Source organism: Eimeria maxima, genomic scaffold, assembly GCF_000499605.1.
Source record: "Eimeria maxima Weybridge genomic scaffold, Emw_scaff44, whole genome shotgun sequence".
In the NCBI taxonomy this organism is placed as follows: domain Eukaryota; phylum Apicomplexa; class Conoidasida; order Eucoccidiorida; family Eimeriidae; genus Eimeria; species Eimeria maxima.
This window is the reverse complement of record NW_013563856.1, coordinates 56,827-75,639: the sequence shown is the minus strand read 5'-3', so window position 1 is coordinate 75,639 and position 18,813 is coordinate 56,827. Positions and strand designations below refer to the sequence as shown.

Genomic DNA, 18,813 nt, shown 5'->3' with positions numbered 1-18,813 from the left:
AAGCCCTTTCGAGCTACCAGGCCCCGAGGACTCACCTCGAAGGTCCATTGTAGTGCCCCTCCCCTGTAGGGTTCATCGACTCTTGTAACTTGACATTATGTTCTCCAAACTCGATCTTCACAATTCTTCTCTGCTTGATCGGCAGTTAATCTGCGTTTCCTTCTCTGCTTGATCGGCAGTTAATTAACGTCCCGCTTCCAGTATCGGGTGTGCCGACGCCGAAACCTCCATTTCGCGGGCGTGTCCCCGTCTACCGCATCTGGAGGTTCTCCTCCGCTGTAAGGTTTATCGACTCTTATTGCTTGACATTAATTTCTCCACATCTTGATCTTCACATTTCTTCTGTGCTTGACCGGCATCTAATTTTCGTTCCGCTTCCGGTATCGGTGTGCCGACACCCTCTCCCCCTCTTCGGGACAAAAAGTGCCTCGCCGTCCCCTTCACTCAGCTTCGTCGTTCCTTCTTTGCTTCTCCTGCTGTCCTCGTTGGCCCCGCTCCTGGAGGTCGATGTGTCTTCAGTCTCCCGCGAACATCATACCTCTGTTTCATGAAACTCGCTGAATCCCTGGGTTTCCATCAATGCTACTCGACCAAGACCGCGACTGCTGCTTCAACTGCCGCAATTACTGCTGCCCGTCCTGCTGCTGTTCCTTGTGATTTTAAAGTGACTCTCGCCTTTATATTTTTTTTCCATCTATTTAGTTATTTATTTATTCTTGTGTATGTTTTTCTTTTGTTTATTTTATTTATTGGGTCCCTTTTCTGCCTTTTCTCCCCCTTTTTTCCTTTTATCTCCTTATTATCCCCTGTCTCCGTTCATGTCTCCTTTATTGTTTCCTTTATTGTCTCCCTCTACTAGGAGTCTTCGGCGTCCCCGGAAGTCCCCTAGGGGAGGTGTCAGCTTCTGCTCTGCCTCGTGCTGTATTGCGGGGACATTGTGCTCCTTGTGTGTTGCCATCTCAGGTCTGTCTGACTCTTCTGAAGTGTGAAATGACTGGACGTTCCTCCTAACGCTGATCTACTCTTTCGCTGCTCTGTTGTGTCCCTCTATTGATGCCCCCAGTGCTGTTGTGTTGCTGCGCGTGTTTTTGCTATGCAGGTTTCCCCCTGTTTGCTCTCCAACTAAGTTTCCCTTGCTCTCCTCACATGTGCTATGCCAATTTCCTTCGCCAAAGTCCCCATGTGTTGTGTCAACTATAGGAGTGTGCGATTGGTTGGCAGATAAACTATTCATCCTGGCTGTACTTTGGCTAGTCTGCCCAGCGTGTGCCGCTGATTAATTTCAGGCGGTGATGCTAACGTCTGATTTTCGTGTATGAACGTCTCCTAACCAACGTTAGACCTCTGATTAACTAATGTTTAAAAATATTACTCAATTATCGATCGCTCGTACGTTAACTTGGGTATCTGTCCGCTAGTAGTAGTATTGCTACGCACCTTCCGAGCTCAGATTGGCGTCTTCTGCGAAGGTGGCAGTAGGTCTAAGTATTAACCTCTGCCACAACAGGGGAAGAGAGAACCAAGAATATCCAGGTCAGCTGCCGTTACCGGGTTTTCACAGATCATAACCTCGAACGGAGAAAGTTCCATCGAGGAATAGTGAGTGGTATTGTACGCTAACTCCAGAGCAGGTAGCAGGCCACCCCATTCTCTCTCGTCCGCAGCATCCGCTCCAAGGTCCTGTTAACCCTCTCCGTCTGGTCATCAGTCTAGGGATGGTAAGGGGAGGAGATTGCTCGCCTGATGTGGAACCATGTACACAGCTTGGACCACACCTCGGACTGGAACCGATGAGGATTTCTGGAAAACCATGACAGCGGATCAGGCGATCGCCAGAAGAACACCAGTGTCCGTGGCGGACAACGTTTCCCTTGTAGGGATGAAGTGGGCCATCTTGCTAAGGCTGTCCGCCAGCACAAGAATGGCGTCGTTTCCCGAGGCCGTACGGGGTAAGTCCGTGACGAGGTCTAGGCTCACGTGACTCCACCGTCTTGACGGAATGACAAGCTGCTGTAGGAGGCCAGCTGGTTTCCGACCGGCTGACTTCGAGGCTCGACACTGCGTACATGAATCCACGTAGGCGTTAGTGTAAGCACGCATGCCTGGCCAGTAGTAGTGCTTGCTAATGTCGAGAAACGTCGTCTTCCGGCCCCGATGGCCGGCTGTGACATCATCATGGTACTTATACAGGTAGGCCCAGTAAAGGGCTGCAGATAGGTGCTTGTGCTAGCCTGGAATGTTGCTGGTGCGCCCTTAAGGCCAAAGGGCATCACCTTACATTCACACAGGCCTAGGACCGAATGGAAGGGAGTTTTCCAGCGTTCCTCCCTTGCAATCCTGATCCGGTAGAAGCCAGACTCCAGGCCTAATAAAAAGAATTTGGCCCCCCCAGCATCTCCAGAATAGTGAAGATGGGAGGGAGAGGGAAGTCCGGAACGATCGTGAGTGCATTTAGGGTAGCGTGGATCGGGAGATCAAGGTATCGACAAGATATGCGATCAACCCCTGGTCCAAGAAGGATCCTCTGATCATACGGGCGCCTCGGCGGCAGCCCTGAGGGACGTTCATCAGGGAAAACCACGCGGTGTTCCCGCAACACGTCTATAATCTGACGAGCAGTTGCTTGTGCCGCCTCTGACACTTGTCTGAGTGGGTGTGTTCTATGGAGACTCTTGGCTAAGGATTCCTCTACTTTATCCGTCAGCGAAGTGGTTCCCGGGACCTCCGCATCTTCCTGACTGATGGAGGCTAGGGAGGTCCCGAACAAAGCACAACACAAGGCTCATATATCATCTTGTAGCATCATGTTCAAGTCTCCATTATGAATGAGAAAAGTCCCCAGAATAATAGAACTGACTGACTAGAATAAACAGAACTGGCCCCCGGTCTTCACTGGGGATCAGTGCCTGGCCTATCAGATAGCGGGGACATAGAAAAGCAGCGACAACACAGTCAGGCGACTTAGCTATAAAGCTGCTAACTACATAAAAATGCCACAATCAAAGATATAGTAAATAGTATTTATCTCTTTTACCATTTATTAGATCTCTAGAAGTCATATCTGGGGTCCAAAGTAGTGTCTATGCATTGCAATACACGGCAGGCGAGGATATCTAGCATATTGACCTTCGTAAGCTACGACTTTATCTAACGGTGCCCCAATCCCAGGAACAATTGGTAGTATTAATTCCTTTTCCTAACTAATAATGCCCTAGTCCCTAAAAATATTTAATATTTATTCCCTTTAGCGACCTAAGCCTCTACAGGTCACACCTGAGAGTGCCTGTGCACTATAAGTAGCGCACGGGCACTACAATGCATCTCTGGCGTGGCCTCTAGAGGCCTAGTATCAGGAAAAAGGAATAAATACTACCGAATATCTCAGGGATTAGGACACTATTAGTTCTATTATTCTGGAATTTCTTGCCTAACAATAATACGAACTCGAATGAATAATGGCTATATGTTGTGTTAAGCAGAGGTTTTAGGGAGAATCATAGATTTTAGTAGTTAGTTGCATAGTGTGCACCTAATCAGAATAGCTTAGGGAACAAACGTAGTAACAGTGTTGGCCAGCTGTTTACTATATTTGGGGGCCGTTCGGGGGACTTAAAACACCTAACCCGAGATCACCTGCAATAGTCTCCTCCTCTCTTTGTTTTGACACTTGTACTAACCTGTGGATACGAGGCAAAGCACCGATCTCAATCCGATGCTCCTTCGTAATGGCTGAGTGGTGCCCGCCCCTACTCCTTCAACCGAAGCAATCTCCGACGACAGGAAATTCCGACCGGCTAGTCCCGGGAACACGTCGCCCGAACTACCCCGCCCTTCCAGATCACACTGAACCGTTGCCGGGGACTACGCACCCAAACCCACCAGCCGAGAACACGGCAAATGACACGCACGGGAAAGCGATTGCACAACTCCGAAAGGACTCCACCTGGATGCAAACCTTACTGCTTCACAAGGGAGAGTCCCGAGAGTCAAGTTGCATGGGGCACCCTGTCCCCTGTGAAACCGCAGAGCACATGGCCTCTTTCCTATCCCTTATGGAGTATCGGTTCGAGAAAATGGAGTTGCCCGTGGGCAGTTGGGGCAACGAATTAGGCGAGTACCTTGCATGGAATGCCCGTGATTACGGGGATCTCCTCCGAGACATCGGCACGAATATGTCAGACGGGCTACGGCGAAGCGGGAGTTGACCCGAGGCTTTTGCATGATAAATCGTGCAGACATCATGCAGCTGATAGCAGCTAAGCCACGGCCTGGCGATCACAGTACTTACATCGCAACCTTTGGCCAGATTCCTTGTAAGGAGGCGTCGTTATCGGACGATGATTGGCTTGGGTATTTTCTTGGTACCCTCTCCCTCGAGTTGCGGCAGCTTGTCACAAAACATGGTACTGTTCACCACGAAGATTGGAGGGCGGCAGCTGCAGACTTAGCCACCCTAGCCGAACCTTGGAGGAACGAGGAAGCGGGTCACTGGAAGAGCGTGGCCGAAATCCATCAGTATCTCCCCGAAGATACTTGGCGATCCGGGCCTCTCGTTGTTCCCAGGGACGTCAATGCCCGGATTGAGCCCCCACCCTTTGACGGGGCAGGGGTAGTGTGTATTGGGTGCAAGGGAAGGGGGCAAGAGGCCCGAGAATGCCCTTCTGCCTCCCCCAGAGCTGAGAGGGAAGGCTAGAAATTAAAGAGGTGTGGAGGTCGGTGTCACTATGCTCGAGGCTGCCCAACATCGGCGCGGAGTGTGATAGATAATAGGCATAGCTCGTTGACCGCAAGTTCTCGTACTGAGGGAGCCAACCGTTCGAACAAAGGGTCACGGTGCAAGGTTAACACAAGGATAGTATCTACTGACCACCGGCTGAACAAAAGGCAGCAAAGGTGGCGTGCGCTGCCGCCAGCCAAACGGAGAGTGGACAAGGCAACGGCGGGGAATCCATTAGTAGAGAGTACGAGGGGTGAGCGACCCGACGTAAGTTATGCATATGAGTGTACAGGTGTTCAGTGCGCAGTGGCGACAGACCCTGCCCTGACGGGTAGCACACAGACCTTGTGCCCGCTTCGATTCGTGCCTATGCGCTGCCTGGCATGTTGTTATTATTTCGTGTTATAGAAGGGAGGAGGGGTGCTAGAGCACCATTTCTGCGTTATTGTGTCATCCACATAATTAGTAGTTTAGCATAGGATCACACAGACACTTGCGCAGTTGTATGATACCACACAATAGGCATGCGAACTAAGTAGCTGTGCGCAAATAAATACAGGCACCGGGGTAGAGAAACTAGTCATTAGGTCTACTAGTAATAGCCACTCGAATGGAGGCACTAATAGTGGGAGGTTTAGAGTAAAAGGAAATGCAGTATAGTAAAGGGTGTGGCAGGTGAAAGAAAGCACAAAGCGTAGCACGACCCTACAGCAGGTAGGGCCTCTACTCCAGAAACATGGAACATCCAGATAGCGACAATTGGGAAAATCGAGGTTAGAGAAGAAGAGAGATAAACAAACTCGGAGGGGTTCCCAGTTCGGACGAGGGAGGAAGTTGTATTGTACGGGCACTACAATGGACCTCTGGAGTGGCCTCTAGAGGACTAGTATCAGGAAAAAGGAATAAATACTACCGAATATATAAGGGATTAGGACATTATAAAATAGAAAAGAAGCTTAATACGATCAGAGTGCTCGCCGGCCGGCACCAGCTTGGGGCTGGGTGTGAGGCAGTTGCTGTGACTCTGGCGCTGACTCTAAGGAGGGTCGAGGACCAGTTCTACTATTCTGGGTTTTCTTCCCTAACAATAATAAGAACTCGAATGTATAATGGCTACTTGTTGTGTTAAGCAGAGGTTTTAGCGAGAATCATGGATTTTAGTAGTTAGTTGCATAGTGTGCACCTAATCAGAATAGCTTAGTGAACATACGTAGTAACAGTGTACTGTTCACTACACTACACACATAAACACAGGCTGCCAACAAGCAAGTAGAAGAGATATTTGGGGTTTATGCTACTCAGGCGTATTCGCTGCATTTGTTCTAATAATTTTTTATCGAATTTTAAAATTGTCTTTTTTTCCGCATTAAGTTCTTACTGCCACTGCGGTGTATGCGCAACGCCTACACCAGCAGCCCATGTGGGCGGCGCGAGAAGGCTGTGCATGTGTTCAGGACTTATGTGTCTGGGGAGTGCTGGGGTCTTCTGCAGCCTTTAAAAATACCCTAACTTATAGTTCCTGTCAATTTATTTGTTCAAAAGCGCAAATTCACGTCTTCTACCAAGATGGTGTTGTTTAAAGATATCGGAAAACCCGCCTCGGGTATGTGCGCCCAAATGCCCTACACCCGAAGGTTTTTCATGAATTGTTTGTTGGTTTGCTCACACTAGTTTTGTAGTATTTCAGTTGGTACCCTGGGAAAGGTGACTCTGTCTTCCACACGTTTTCCCGAGGAGCTGCAGAGTTGCAGCAGGCTGTCGCCTGGGAACACACTTTTTGAGGTGAAGGCAGGTAGAAGCTGTCTCTGAAGTGTATCCTATTGATTTATGAGTTCAGAATTTAGCACGTTCTGCAATAGATCTGGTTCCCAGCATTCCTGAAGCGTCTGCTGTGTCTCGACACGGCGCCCTTGAACCGCAGGCATTCGTCTGTTATATTCGCCGGCAGCATCACTCCTTTTACTGCTCGCCGTTTGTTCGTTTTGTGCAGACCTGCTTAAAAAGGGATTTCCTCATGAGAAACCCTGGGAGCTGGAGTACAAATACAAGTCGAAGAACCCGGTAGGGCGTGTGTAGCGAAGGAAGACAGAGCAGAGCAAGCAGTTTCAGAGGCAACTAGAGGAATACGACCTCAGGAAGAATGTGCTTGTCACCAGCCTTACATCGTGTTGTTCGCATATAAGCTTAAGCAACAGTGTGTCTTGCTGGTTTGTGTTTTAAGGGTTTGTTGTAGCTTACGCTTATAGCCGAGTGCATGCATTGATCTGGATTGTTGACACAAGTTGTTTTATATAGATTCAGAATCTGAAGCATTTGTTTTAGGTGATCGTGGTAGTGTTTGTGTAAAATAGACGGATAAATTACCCTTGATACAGTTTATTCTTTTTCTCGACAGCACCTTTTTGTTGGTGCAAATGAACTTCTGTACACGTGTTACGCCTCGACAGACACGCCTTCTCGTGTTTAGCGTTTATTGTTTGTTGCTGTTTTCTGTTGTTCATTTACAGCAAATTATAAACACTGCAGGAATCACTGGCATGAGTGCCTTCGAAGCCTCTTCAGCTCTCGTCTACTCAGCAGGAGATGCAACAGCAGAATTGAAGGTCTTTTCTGCTGGCCGTTCTTATGTTGACTTGTCCTACAAGGTACAGTGCTGCACTGCAAGCCAAGAAGGAATAATTAATGCGTATTAGTTGTAGCAACTTATCAAGAAAAGGTGCAACGTGGCAATAGCAAATACTGCAGAAAGCACATTATTGTAGTAGCTCTTCGTCTTACTGATGATCATTAATTAGCACCGATGCAGAAACTTGTAACGAATTACTTCCTTGTATGCGGAGAAGAATCTGCATTACGTAAATGACGAATAAGCAAACATACATGTGTGTGTCTATTGTTTCCTGCGTCCTTGTGCAATTATTCAGGTTCCTCAACTTCCCAATTTGATTCTCTCATCAAAATATGAGCGAAAAGGAGATAAATCAGGACTCGACGTGTTCGACTTCTCCACCGAATATGTGGCCCCTCGCTTTCACAGCATATTGAATGTCAGACCTTCCCTAGCTGCATAGTTTATTTACTCAACTATTTATTATTGAAATGCTTATTGATGCTTCAATAAGTTCAATTGGCTCTTCTTTCCACCGACGCCGTAATATTGGTTCTAACGTTTTTTATATCGGATTTTTTCTGTTTTCAAATTTCAGGTGAACCCCGTGATGAGGACTTTCGTTTCCTCTGGCACGTTTAGCTACGACCGTTTCCGTTTCGGAGGTGAGGAGCAGAAGAGGGAAAGCTGAGATACGTAGCGGGTGCAGGCTGTTTGTTTATGCTAATCAGCTTCTTTTTTAGCAAAATTAAACTTTAGTTCGTTGATTTTGACTTATTCATATGGGTTTTGTTCCCTCTTTAGGCGAAGTCTCCGGCAAACTCGACGCAGGTGGCATGAAATACGCTGTCGGTGCCTCTTACACCGGACAGACCCCTGGCAACAAGGGCGGCAGCTGGATGGCTGCAGTGAAAACGTGAGGCAGATCCTGCGATTTTTGTTTTTCTGTTTCATATCTATTTATATGTTAGGATTGACACATATATGGCATTTGCAGCTGCGCACACTCGCGCACGTGCCCTAGAAATTCATAGGCGCATGCATCGTCTGTTGCATTTTGGCTTGCAGGGCACCGGCTGGCAGCCTGATGTTTGGAAAGATAATAGGGAGTGTGAACGGAAAGTCATTGGATGGCCGTGGAGCAGAACTTGCTGCGGAAATTGAATACAACATTCCTGAGAACAAGAGCCACATCACTTTCGGCGGTTTGTGGTACATGAACGATGAAAAGGACACAGCAATCAAGTCAAAGATATCGCAGAACGGTCTCCTTGCTGTTGCCGTGACTCACAAACTCTGCAACTACCTCCATGCCACTGTCGGCACTCAGCTTGACGTGTCAAAGGGACAAAATGCAGATGGTGTGAAGTACGGTGTGAAGATCGATGTGATCGCCTGATTGGTCTCGGTGTCGAGGAGAAGACTCATGCATGCAACAACAGCGAACTGCGAAGACCCACTTTATTTTACCAGGAAGAAAAGCATCAAAACCGTATTGGTGGTGATGGTGCCTCGTTGCACAGCCGAAGAAAATCCCCATTCAGTCAGCTGCTGCAGCTGATAATCTTTTCGGCAAAGTCTGCAGCGGCAGTATGCTTTGGGGGGAATGAATGTCTCTTTTTGCAACCTGCTAAAAATGCATTGTGCAAATCACAATTGAAGAAGACTAGCTACTCACCGAGACAGGCGCTTCAAATTTGCGTGACTGTCGTATGTCTTGCGTCTTAGGGCGCAAAGTCAGCGGTGCAAATGTTTAACACTGCTTAAGCCTTTCCGTCCTCAGTTTATGGGAACCAAAATCACGCAGTGAAGTTTACGGAACTTCGGGCTGCTGGTGTTTTCGGCAATGGGCTAGAAAGAGGTGTGTTTGCATCGCGGATTCGTGGATATGTACCCCGACTGACCATTCGCTGTGGGAAGTTGTTTGCTGCGTCTATTTCAGCGGAAAGAGCACTTGCTTTCGTGCAAAAATCCCTCCGACAGGTGCACAAACACCACCTACAGAGCGACGTGTCGGTGGCAAGTACACCGCATCGATGAGTTGGTTTAAACTTGTGGAACATTGTTAAGAAGTAAAAAGAAAGCCGCAATTTTCATATATAATGGCATGTGACGATGCACTATCCGCGTCTGTAACGGATTATTGGGTAGGGCCCTACCTTTCCTTCCGTACCGAAACTGCAATTTCAACTACGGGAGTTTGCCTCTCATTCAACCGTTCTGCAGCATTTAATTATCTTTATAAGGCGATGAAGATGGCTTTTAGGATGTAGTTTTGTTTGTAGTTGTTGTAGTTCAATAGTTTGGACCAGAGCCTCAGTTTTTCTTGTGGCAGTACCAGGTCACTTGTGCCGACCGGGACGCTAATCCAGTGCCGGCCAAATCTGATGTATTTGGTTTCGATACGATGAAAATAATTGCTGTTTTCAGTCTTTGTGTTTAAATTGTCATTCGCTCTGCACATTTATAGCAGTGTTTCCACCTTATGCGCCACCCTCCACCACCCCGACCACCGCCTGACCGCCGGTGCAGAACAGCCGCCCCGCGCGACTTGAGGCTTTCTTAAACAGCCCCAACTAGTTGTGTCTTATTAGAAAAGGTTCCTAATTGTTAAATGTGCAGTGGAAGTTGATTTTGAACCATTAATCTTCTATGAAGCCTCGGATGAACCCGGAAGACGGCTCTCCGATCGACCCCCAACTTGCAAACAACGGCAAGAGCAAGAGCGGCAGCTTCTCTCCCTTAGTTGCTTCTCGTTGCACTTTTTCACTAAACTGTAAAATGAAATAAACAAGTTGATTTATTCCGACTCTGCAGTCTTGGGTGGTTCGCTGTATATCGGGGCGTCCATCCATGCAGAGGAGCGACAGAAGGGCACACTTTCGTCTTTCCTATGGCCCTCCTATCAAATGAAATGTACAGAAACAGCAAAAGGTACAGGTCACCAAACTGCAGCAGCAGCAGCAGCAGCAGCCTGAGCAGCCCCAGCAACAGCGAGGCATCAAACCTCCCGTCAAGCCCTTCACGAGAGGAACATGCTGGAAGTGCAGCAGCAGCAGTAGCAGCACCTGTTGTAACTTCTTCTGCAGCACGGGTTGCAGCTTCACAAGACTTCAAACCCCCTCCTAGCAACCCTCCTACCGCACATCTCCCTGCAAGGCGCCTACGGTCAAAGCGAAGCCGCAGAGAGCAGTCAGGTACAGCAGCAGCTGCAGGGACACGCGTAACGGCGGAAGCAGCAGCAGCCGCACCAACTCGATTGACAGCTGAATCAGCAACCACAGCACAAAGACAGCCTTCGGATGAGCAACAATCAAATGGCGCTCGAGAAAATGGGTCATTTCCCCAGCTGCAGTCTCCCCGCTGCCATAGCAGCAGCAGCAGCCACACCTGCAGTTGCATATGCGACAGCAATGGGATGATCGAACATATAGCATACTCAGAACATCCTACCGCGACTAGCGTGTGTTATTGTTCCTCAGTGCCCGACAGAAACGCACTCAGCACCACCAGGAACTACACCAGTAACAACAGGAGCTGCGGCAGCAGCACATGCAGCGGCAGTACTTGTAGCTGCAATACTTGCAGCAGGATCAGCAACGGCAGCAGCAATAACAACAGCAGGAGTAACATCGGGAGTAGAAGCCGCTGCTCCTTTTTACGATTCAGGCATTCGGTAAAAAGGCACCGTCGCAGGCATCGTCCGTGCCGCCATGGCAGCAGCAGCCGCAGCGGAAGCAGCAGAGACAGCAGCGGCACCAGCAGCAGCAGTAGCAGCGACAGCTCCTCTGGCAGCAGCAGCTGTAGCGATGCAGAGACAGTATCTCCATGCGGCAAATCTCCTATAAGCGTTTCCTCGAAATTACCCTCTGTAGCAACAGGGGCATGCAGAGCGGCAGAAGCAGAAGCACAATCGCCAGCAAAATCAGCAGCTGGAGCATCTACCGCAGCAGCAGCAGCAGCAGCAGCAGCGGGGGGCGCAGGCACAGCAGTAATCACACAGACACTATCAGTCTCTGCGGAGTTAAACTCACCAGGAGAAACAGAACCAGAGGCATCAGAAGAAGGAACAACAGGAGCAGCAGCAGGAGCAGCCGCAAAACGATCAACTGGGTCAGCATCAGGAACAGCAGGAGCACCAGCTACCGGAGCGGCACCTGCAGGTTCGGCATTCCTTTGTCGGTTTGTTGACTCCATCTTGCCTTTTGTTGGAGGATGGGAGTCTCTTTGTTCCCTCTCAAGAGTTTGCCGTTGCTTAAGGAAAGCGGTGTTAAGCAGCAGCTCGTGGCTGTCCGTGTCATTGCAGGAGGGCATTGTTTCTGCTGCAGCAACTCGCAGCAAAGGAATATCCGAGAGAAGGAGCAAAGGCAGAGTCTTTGCAGGTTTCATACCCACAATGCTGCTGCTGCAGCAGCAACGAAAGGAACAACAATATGTCTTCGACGCGTTGCAACAACTCACCGGCGGCAGCGGCAGCAGCAGCAACAGAATCACCAGCAGCACCAGCAGCATCAGCAACAGAGGAGTGGGACTGCTGTCTCCAGTGGCCATTCGGTCTGTCAATTTAAAAGTCTGCAACGCAGACGTCAACGATGGGGTTCCCGCCTCACTTCTGCGTGAATTGTCTCTGCTGCAGTTGCTGCAGCGGCAGCATGCATTTGCTGCTGTTGCTAACGTTGTTGCTGTCTACAGCGGCAGCAACATTTTCCACGGTAAAGGTGACCGTCTTTTCCACTGCCAGTACTACCGAAAGAAGCAACAACAATTGCAGCAGCAACAACAACAGCACCAGCATCAAAAGCAAGAACAGCAGCAACTGCAGCAAGAGCTACCCATCGTGAGATACGTCGGTGCTGAGCTGAAGGATGGCGTGCTCCATGTTTGCACTGAATTCCATCGTAGAAACCTGAAGTCCTTTTGGAGGGTAAGCAGACCCCAAACCCTAAACCCTAAACCCTGAACTCTAAACCCTAAACCCTATACACTAAGTCTCAGGACCCAACAGCTGGAAGGTTCGGGCCTTAAGCCTGTGCCTCAACATCAGTCCTTAAACCTGTTTGAGTATCTGCTCTGCTGATACTGTTGCTGCCGCTGCTGCTACATGCAGGAGTTGCAGGATACGGAATGTCTGTCATTGGGGGGTTCACACTTTTCCCGTTGGGTCGCTCTTCGCCTTTTTGAGGGCTTGCTGCAGTCTTTAGTTTTTGTCCATCAACAAAAGATTGTCCATAGAAATATTAAACCCGACAACATTTTAATTGCACTACACCACTATGTACACCCGGCTGTCGCCATCTCAACTACTACCAAGGGTCAGTCTACCCGTATACCTGCTGCAGCTGCTGCAGCTGCAGCTTCCTCTACAGCTGATGCTGCGGCTGAAACTGGAGCTCTGGGATTGTTCAATTGCTGCTGCTGGGCTTGATTCTCTAACACCTTAGAAGATGCTCATGCCCTTCCTGCTGCTGCTACTCCACTGCTGCTGATGCTGATGCTGCTGCTTAACTGCGTGTGTTACCCATTTGCTGTACTAGCTGTTGCTAAGTAGCAGTAGTCGGCGCTGCTACTGCTGCTTATCACATGTACCATTGCTGCTGCTGTCGTTGATGCTGGCTCCCCGATGTTGATGTTGCTGGTTCTTCTGCTGCTACTGAGAGCTGGGCTGTGGCTGCCCTGTAGGCGTACAGGCATAAGGGCAACGACAGCACCAGCGTAGACTTCATCACCTCCGCAGGATATTTGTGGGCATGCGCGCAGCTTTGATGATTTACTCCCGTTTTATGACTCCTCTCTTTGCATATCAGCGGTCTCCATCCCCAGCAACAGCAGCAGCAGCAGCGGCGGCAGTAGCAGCAGCAGCAACAGCAGCAACAGCGCATGGGTGCTCGGTGTGCAAAGATGCAACAGCAGCAGCAGCCAACTGCTCCTCTCCCTTTGAGTATTTTGACGCTGCTGTTGGGGCTCCACAAATAAAATTGAGCGACTTCGCTATGGGCCGCTTCCTCGCTCAAGACGTCCGACTGACACCCGAGAGTAAAGAATTGCTGCTACTGCTGCTGCTCCTGTTGCTGCTAATATTGTGTTTATCTGTTGAAACCCCACACATGCCTTTCTCTCACCTCCACAAAACCTAAACCGTCATTCCGCCCACACCCTAAGTTATAATTTCTCCTGAACCCTAAACCCTAGTTACTGGCTTTCTTAGTTGCCCTTTGCTGCAGACCCTCGCGACAGAGAGCGTTCGCTTCGGGAGAGTCAACGATTACCGTACAAGGCTCCAGAGTTGCTGCTGCTCCGCGAGCAGCAACAGCAGCAGTACCAGCAGTACGGGTATGAGGTGGATGTGTGGTCTGCTGCTGTTGTCTTCTTTGAGTTGGTTACATGTGAACCTCCCTTTTGCTGCAGCAGCGAACTCGTGCATTTTATCGAGTGCTGCCGCCTTGTAGGAACTCCTGTAACAAAGCAGCAGTGGATGCATATCCTTGGCCCCCTGCAGCAACAGCAGCAGCAGCAGCAGCCAATGATTCTGCAGGGTGATGAGGAAAGAGAAATCTTGGAGGAGAAGGCTGCTGCGGCAGTCTACCCGATGATGTGGCTCGAGATGCTGCCTCTATGGCCAGCCCCTCGTTGGCAGCAAATGCTGCATCAACTGCAGCATGAGGAGCAGCAGCTGCTGCAGCAATGGGGAGCCTCCATCAGCAACTATGGGACTCCAGGCGAAAAGCAGCAACTGCAACAGCTGCAGCAGCTGCTGCGATTGGTACAGGAGGCTCAGCTCAAAGTGGTGGAGAAGCGACACTGCAGCAGCAGCAGCACCTCGCCCTCGCACCCTGCTCCTGCATCTCCATTACCAGCGGCAGCACCGACAGCAGCAACAGCAGCAACAACAGCATCAGCAACAGGGCTGAGGGAGGAGGAGGCTACAGAATCGGAGAAAACTTTGCTGAACTTCGGGAGGTTGATTGGCTCTGGGCCGTTGCTGCTGCTGCAGCAAACCCTGACAATCGACAGAACACAACGGCTGCCAGCAGGTCTGCTGCTGCTTGTGCTGCTGCTGCTGCTTGTGCTGCTGCTGCTACTTGTGATGCTGCTACCACTGCTGCTGGTGCTCATGATTCTGTTGAAGGTGCTGCGTGATATTGCCTTCAGTACGGAAGCTGATGCTTTTTCTGTTGTTGCTGTGGGAATTCATTGCTGCTGCTGCTAATGTTGAACAGACAGTGCTCTGGAGCTGCTGCAGCACTGCATAGCCGTAGAGACTTACAGAAGCCGCCTGGAGACGGTTGCAGCAAGGTGCGCAGCACGAACCGCAGCTGCTGCAGCTGCTGGTGGAGGGCCAGCGTGGCCAGCCGCCGCAGAAGCAGCACCACATGCGCCAAACTCAACGCCCCGAGAGTGCTGCGGGAGCTTGAACAACCGAAGCGCCAAACGCAGCGACAGCAGCAGCAGCGGCAACAGCACCAGCAGCATCAGCAGCAGCAGCCCCGTCAGCAGCAGCAACAATATTTGCTGCAGCACCGTCAGTAGCAGCAGCAGGGAGGACGAGACAGCTTCTAGCGAAAAGTGCAGTCCTAGCATCAGTACCTGCAGCAGCAGTAACAACAACACCAGCAACAGGCGCACCAGCAGCAGCAACAGCAGCAGCGTTGGGATCCCGTGTTGGTCAACTATCGTTAATCTGGCACGGGAATGCTGCTATCGTAGCAAAGAGCGACAGCAAAATGAGGCCGCAGCAAAACGGCGGCTGCTTGTGGAGATGAAGAAAAACAACACAAGTGTTGTCAATGCACGCCAGGAGCAACAACAAGCACACCTGCTGCTACAGCAACAGCAGCAGCAACAAGAACAGTGCAACAATTTATGGGAGGAAGCAGAAAGACTGCTCCTACCTTTTTTTGAAATATCTGTCAGTTTCGGCTACCGCACCCTTCCTGTTCCCTGCGCTACTGTTGTTGCTGTTGCCTCTGCTGCTGATGTTGATATTGCTGCTGTTCTTGCTGCTACTCCATACCTTCACCAAACCATTCTTCCTATCGCGGTCTGGCGTAAGTGCTTGCTCCTGTTGTTGTTGTTGTTGCTGCTGCTGCAGATGGACACTCTAATTGGACTGCAACATGAATTCCAGCTGCAGCATCAGACGCTGCACCTGGCTGCAGTGTATGTACACGTCGTGTTGCAGCAGCAGCTTGTGGAAGAAACGGCGATGCATCTCCTTCGGCACAAGTGCGAGGCTGGGAAGCTGCAGCTGCAGCTGACTCTGCTGCACCAGAAGCACCAGCAGCAACAGCAGCAGCAACAGCTGCAGCAACAACTGCATCAACAGCAGCAGCGGCGAATGCTGTCAGTGCTGCCAATGTCCCTGCAAAGCAGGCGTGCTGTCGCAGCCGCAATAACAGGAACTAGTGGTCTAAAACACAGTGACAGCACTCGGTGCAGCGGCAGCACCAGCAGCGGATATGACAGCAGCAGCAGCAACAATTGCAGTGAGGACACAGCAGTAGAAAGTAGCACCCTATGCAAGCGGCCCCATCCTGAGGCAGCCTCAACAACAAAAGAAACAGCAGCAACAACTGCAGCAGCAGCAGCAGCATGCAGCACGCCCTTTCATCCAAAGGTGTGCAGCAGCAGCAGTAGCAGCAACAATGAGTTTGACTCGTGCCGCTGCTGTCCACAGCAGCAGCAGCAACTAACCCCCGAAATGCGCAAGCCTTCATGCATTAACGGTGGAGGCTGGCTGCAGCAGCATGCCCCAGCAGTACAATCAGCAGCAGCAGCAGCAGCGCAGCAGCAGGAGACGTTAGAGCTGCTGCTGCTGCACCTAGCAGCAGCAGCAGTCTGCCCAAAGCCTGTGTTGCAGCGGCTTTGCTGCTGCTCAGTTGCTGCTGCGAAGGTCGCCGACGTGTTTGTGGAGAGAAGCCAAGAGTATTACAAAACAAATAATGCTTCTGCGTATGCGGAGTCTGCTGCTGCTGCTGCTGCTGCTGTTGCCGCAGCTAATGCCTTCAACAAGCAGCTGACTGCTGCAGTGGGAGCAGCAGCAGCCACCGTTGCTGACACAGTCGATGTTTCCAGCAGCAGCAACAACAACAAAAGCAAATACCCCACACGGAAAGTATTCCAAGGCATTACCCATGAGCTCGTTATGCAACACGAACTAAGACAGCAGCGGGGGCAGCTGGAACAGGAGAAACAGCAACAGCAGCAACAGGCGAACGATTTGCTGCAGTGGTTAGGTTGCTGCAATTCCGAGACCCCTAATATGCTTCCTGAGTCGAACGCAGCACTGCCGACTTCATTAGCAACAGCGCCAACGTCACCAGCAGCAGCAACAACAGCAGCACATGCTCGTGCTGCAGTCCAGCCACTGGAGGTGTTGCTGACAGCAGCAGTTTTGTTGTCAGAAGAAGAGAAGCTGTTGCAGCTGCTGCAATTTGATTTGCTGCAACACGCCTCTCCCTATGCCGTCCTTTCTACTCTCTGGTCGGTCGCCGAAGCATCTGCTGCTGCTATCGCAAAGCGCGTGCTGCAACAACAACAGCAGCAGCAGCAGCAAGAACAGCCCCACACAAGGCAATTCCTCCTGTGTTCTGTTGCTGTGGAGGCCCTCAGAGCACGCCCCGCTTGCCCTCCTCTGATGCTAGAGCAGCAGCAACCGAAGCAACAAGACCAGCAGCAGCAACAGCAGCAGCGCCACCAGCAAGTGTATCAGCGGTGTAAGGACTACAGCTTCTTGCTGCTGCAGCTGTCGCTGTATTCTCTGCCACTTTCTGCTGCTCCCCCTATCCTCCTCGCGCGATTGCTGCAGCTTTTGGCAGTTTATACTTTCTACCCTCACGTCGTCAGACACACACATTCTTGTTGCTGCTGCTTTAATAGTAGCAGCGCCAGTAGCAACGACAAGTACAGGAGGTGCACCCCCACCAGGTGCAACGACAACGAACACAACAACAGCAGCAATATTAGCAGTAACTGCAGTATTCGACGAGGTTGCTGCAGCAACACTGGGGGTGCTCCTCCCCTTCTCTTTCTGTTGGGCTCCTTGTGCTTGCCTCCTGCTGCACGGCTTCTGTCCGCTGCTGCAGCAGCAGGGCCTGCTGTTGTTGCTGCAGTACGGCATCATGTAGAATGTATAACCACCTCTCTAAAGGCTAAACTTCTGCTGCGGCGATCTCTTGTGCTGCACTCTGGTGCTGTTGCTGCTGCTGCCGACGGAACTGCTGCTGGAACAGCAACTCTGCAGCTCGACAGAGAAGGTGCTGCTAACGTTGCGCTGCTGCAGCAGGCAGCAGACGCCTATGCGATGCATGCAGAGACAAGCACCTGTTGCTGCTGCCGCTGCAGAACCTGCTGCAGCAGCAAAAGCAGCAGCAGCAGCAGCAACAGAGCTCCGCATTTGCCGTTGCCTTTGCTGCTACTGCTCGTTCCCACGGAGCAGCAGAAAGCTGCATTGAAGGCTTTAGAACACTAACCTAACATGTCTACATTATATTAAACGAGGTGTACATACACCTTGTGACGCTTGTCGTTTGTTTTATTGTGTTTGTGTACACACTGCAAGACGTCAATACACGAATAACTACGTAAGACATTTATACATAATAACACCGTTATATTTACAAATATAATTATAAATATATATGGTTGTGCTTTTAAAGGAAAGAGGTGAAAATATACACTTAGACTGCTTCGCATGTGTTAACACAACACACATCCGAAACCCTAAACCCTAAACTCTAAACCCTAAACCCTACCTAAGCCATAAACCCTTATGTCTACACACTAGGCCCTAACCACTCAAATCTAAACCACCCTAACTAATGAACCCTAAACCCTAAACCCTAAACAATTACAAAACACTCGTGCCTACATCTTAAACCTCGGCTTTTGGGGTTTAGCAAGCATGCCATCATACCATACACCCTAAACCCTAAACCCTAAAACATTATTAGCCTGGTGTTGTTCAGACAAAAAAATGATCCCTCCAAGGAAAAAATGTTCTCTACTATTGATGCTGCACCTGCTGTTGCTGCAGCCGCTGCAGCTAGGCCTGCAGGTGCTGCAGCTGCATTTTTTAATGATGCAGCAGCAAACCCTTTTACTTTTTAATGAACTTTATTGCCTTCTCAAAGACAAACCTGAAGCAGCAAACAAAAGCAAGCATTTCCTACTGCTACTGCTGCAGCTGGTAATGCTGCTGCTGCTGCTACTGTTGTTAATGTGTGCAACTACGCACGGAATCACAGCAGCAACAACAGCATTAACGGCACAACAGCAATGGCGGGAGCAACAACAGCACAGCAGCAACAGCAGAAGAACAATGGCAACAGCGACACCAGCAGCAAAAGCAACAGAAAAGGGAGCAGCAGCAGCTGTAGACGATGCCCACCTCCCTGTCCAAAACCCTGGGAATCTGAATTGATGGAGTACGGATGGTAGAGGGTTTTGCTGCTGATGTTGCTGCTGCGGCAGCAGTTTCCTTTCCTTAAGA

General features: G+C 50.2%; 6 protein-coding genes across 6 annotated transcripts; 5 read left to right on the top strand and 1 right to left on the bottom strand.

Moving 5' to 3' along the window:
- Positions 1-3,725: 3,725 nt before the first annotated feature.
- EMWEY_00007430 (hypothetical protein) lies at positions 3,726-4,205 on the top strand (the record flags this gene model as incomplete). The annotated part of the gene is made up of 1 exon (XM_013478476.1): positions 3,726-4,205. One exon carries the CDS (start codon positions 3,726-3,728, stop codon positions 4,203-4,205), a length of 480 nt encoding a protein of 159 aa, XP_013333930.1.
- Positions 4,206-4,240: 35 nt separating this feature from the next.
- EMWEY_00007420 (hypothetical protein) lies at positions 4,241-4,693 on the top strand (the record flags this gene model as incomplete). The annotated part of the gene is made up of 1 exon (XM_013478475.1): positions 4,241-4,693. The coding sequence occupies one exon, from the start codon at positions 4,241-4,243 to the stop codon at positions 4,691-4,693; it is 453 nt and encodes a 150-aa protein (XP_013333929.1).
- Positions 4,694-6,283: 1,590 nt separating this feature from the next.
- Positions 6,284-8,724, top strand: EMWEY_00007410 (porin, putative; the record flags this gene model as incomplete). Its single annotated transcript, XM_013478474.1, has 7 exons — positions 6,284-6,320; positions 6,708-6,778; positions 7,225-7,362; positions 7,642-7,764; positions 7,924-7,990; positions 8,130-8,241; positions 8,409-8,724. The coding sequence occupies 7 exons, from the start codon at positions 6,284-6,286 to the stop codon at positions 8,722-8,724; spliced, it is 864 nt and encodes a 287-aa protein (XP_013333928.1).
- A 1,401-nt stretch (positions 8,725-10,125) lies between these two features.
- On the bottom strand, positions 10,126-11,714 carry EMWEY_00007400 (hypothetical protein; the record flags this gene model as incomplete). Its single annotated transcript, XM_013478473.1, has 3 exons — positions 10,126-10,227; positions 10,467-10,591; positions 11,192-11,714. 3 exons carry the CDS (start codon positions 11,712-11,714, stop codon positions 10,126-10,128), a joined length of 750 nt encoding a protein of 249 aa, XP_013333927.1.
- A 1,358-nt stretch (positions 11,715-13,072) lies between these two features.
- EMWEY_00007390 (protein kinase (incomplete catalytic triad), putative) lies at positions 13,073-14,575 on the top strand (the record flags this gene model as incomplete). Its single annotated transcript, XM_013478472.1, has 3 exons — positions 13,073-13,358; positions 13,547-14,356; positions 14,475-14,575. 3 exons carry the CDS (start codon positions 13,073-13,075, stop codon positions 14,573-14,575), a joined length of 1,197 nt encoding a protein of 398 aa, XP_013333926.1.
- Positions 14,576-15,414: 839 nt separating this feature from the next.
- On the top strand, positions 15,415-17,449 carry EMWEY_00007380 (hypothetical protein; the record flags this gene model as incomplete). Its single annotated transcript, XM_013478471.1, has 2 exons — positions 15,415-17,038; positions 17,169-17,449. The coding sequence occupies 2 exons, from the start codon at positions 15,415-15,417 to the stop codon at positions 17,447-17,449; spliced, it is 1,905 nt and encodes a 634-aa protein (XP_013333925.1).
- Positions 17,450-18,813: the final 1,364 nt, after the last annotated feature.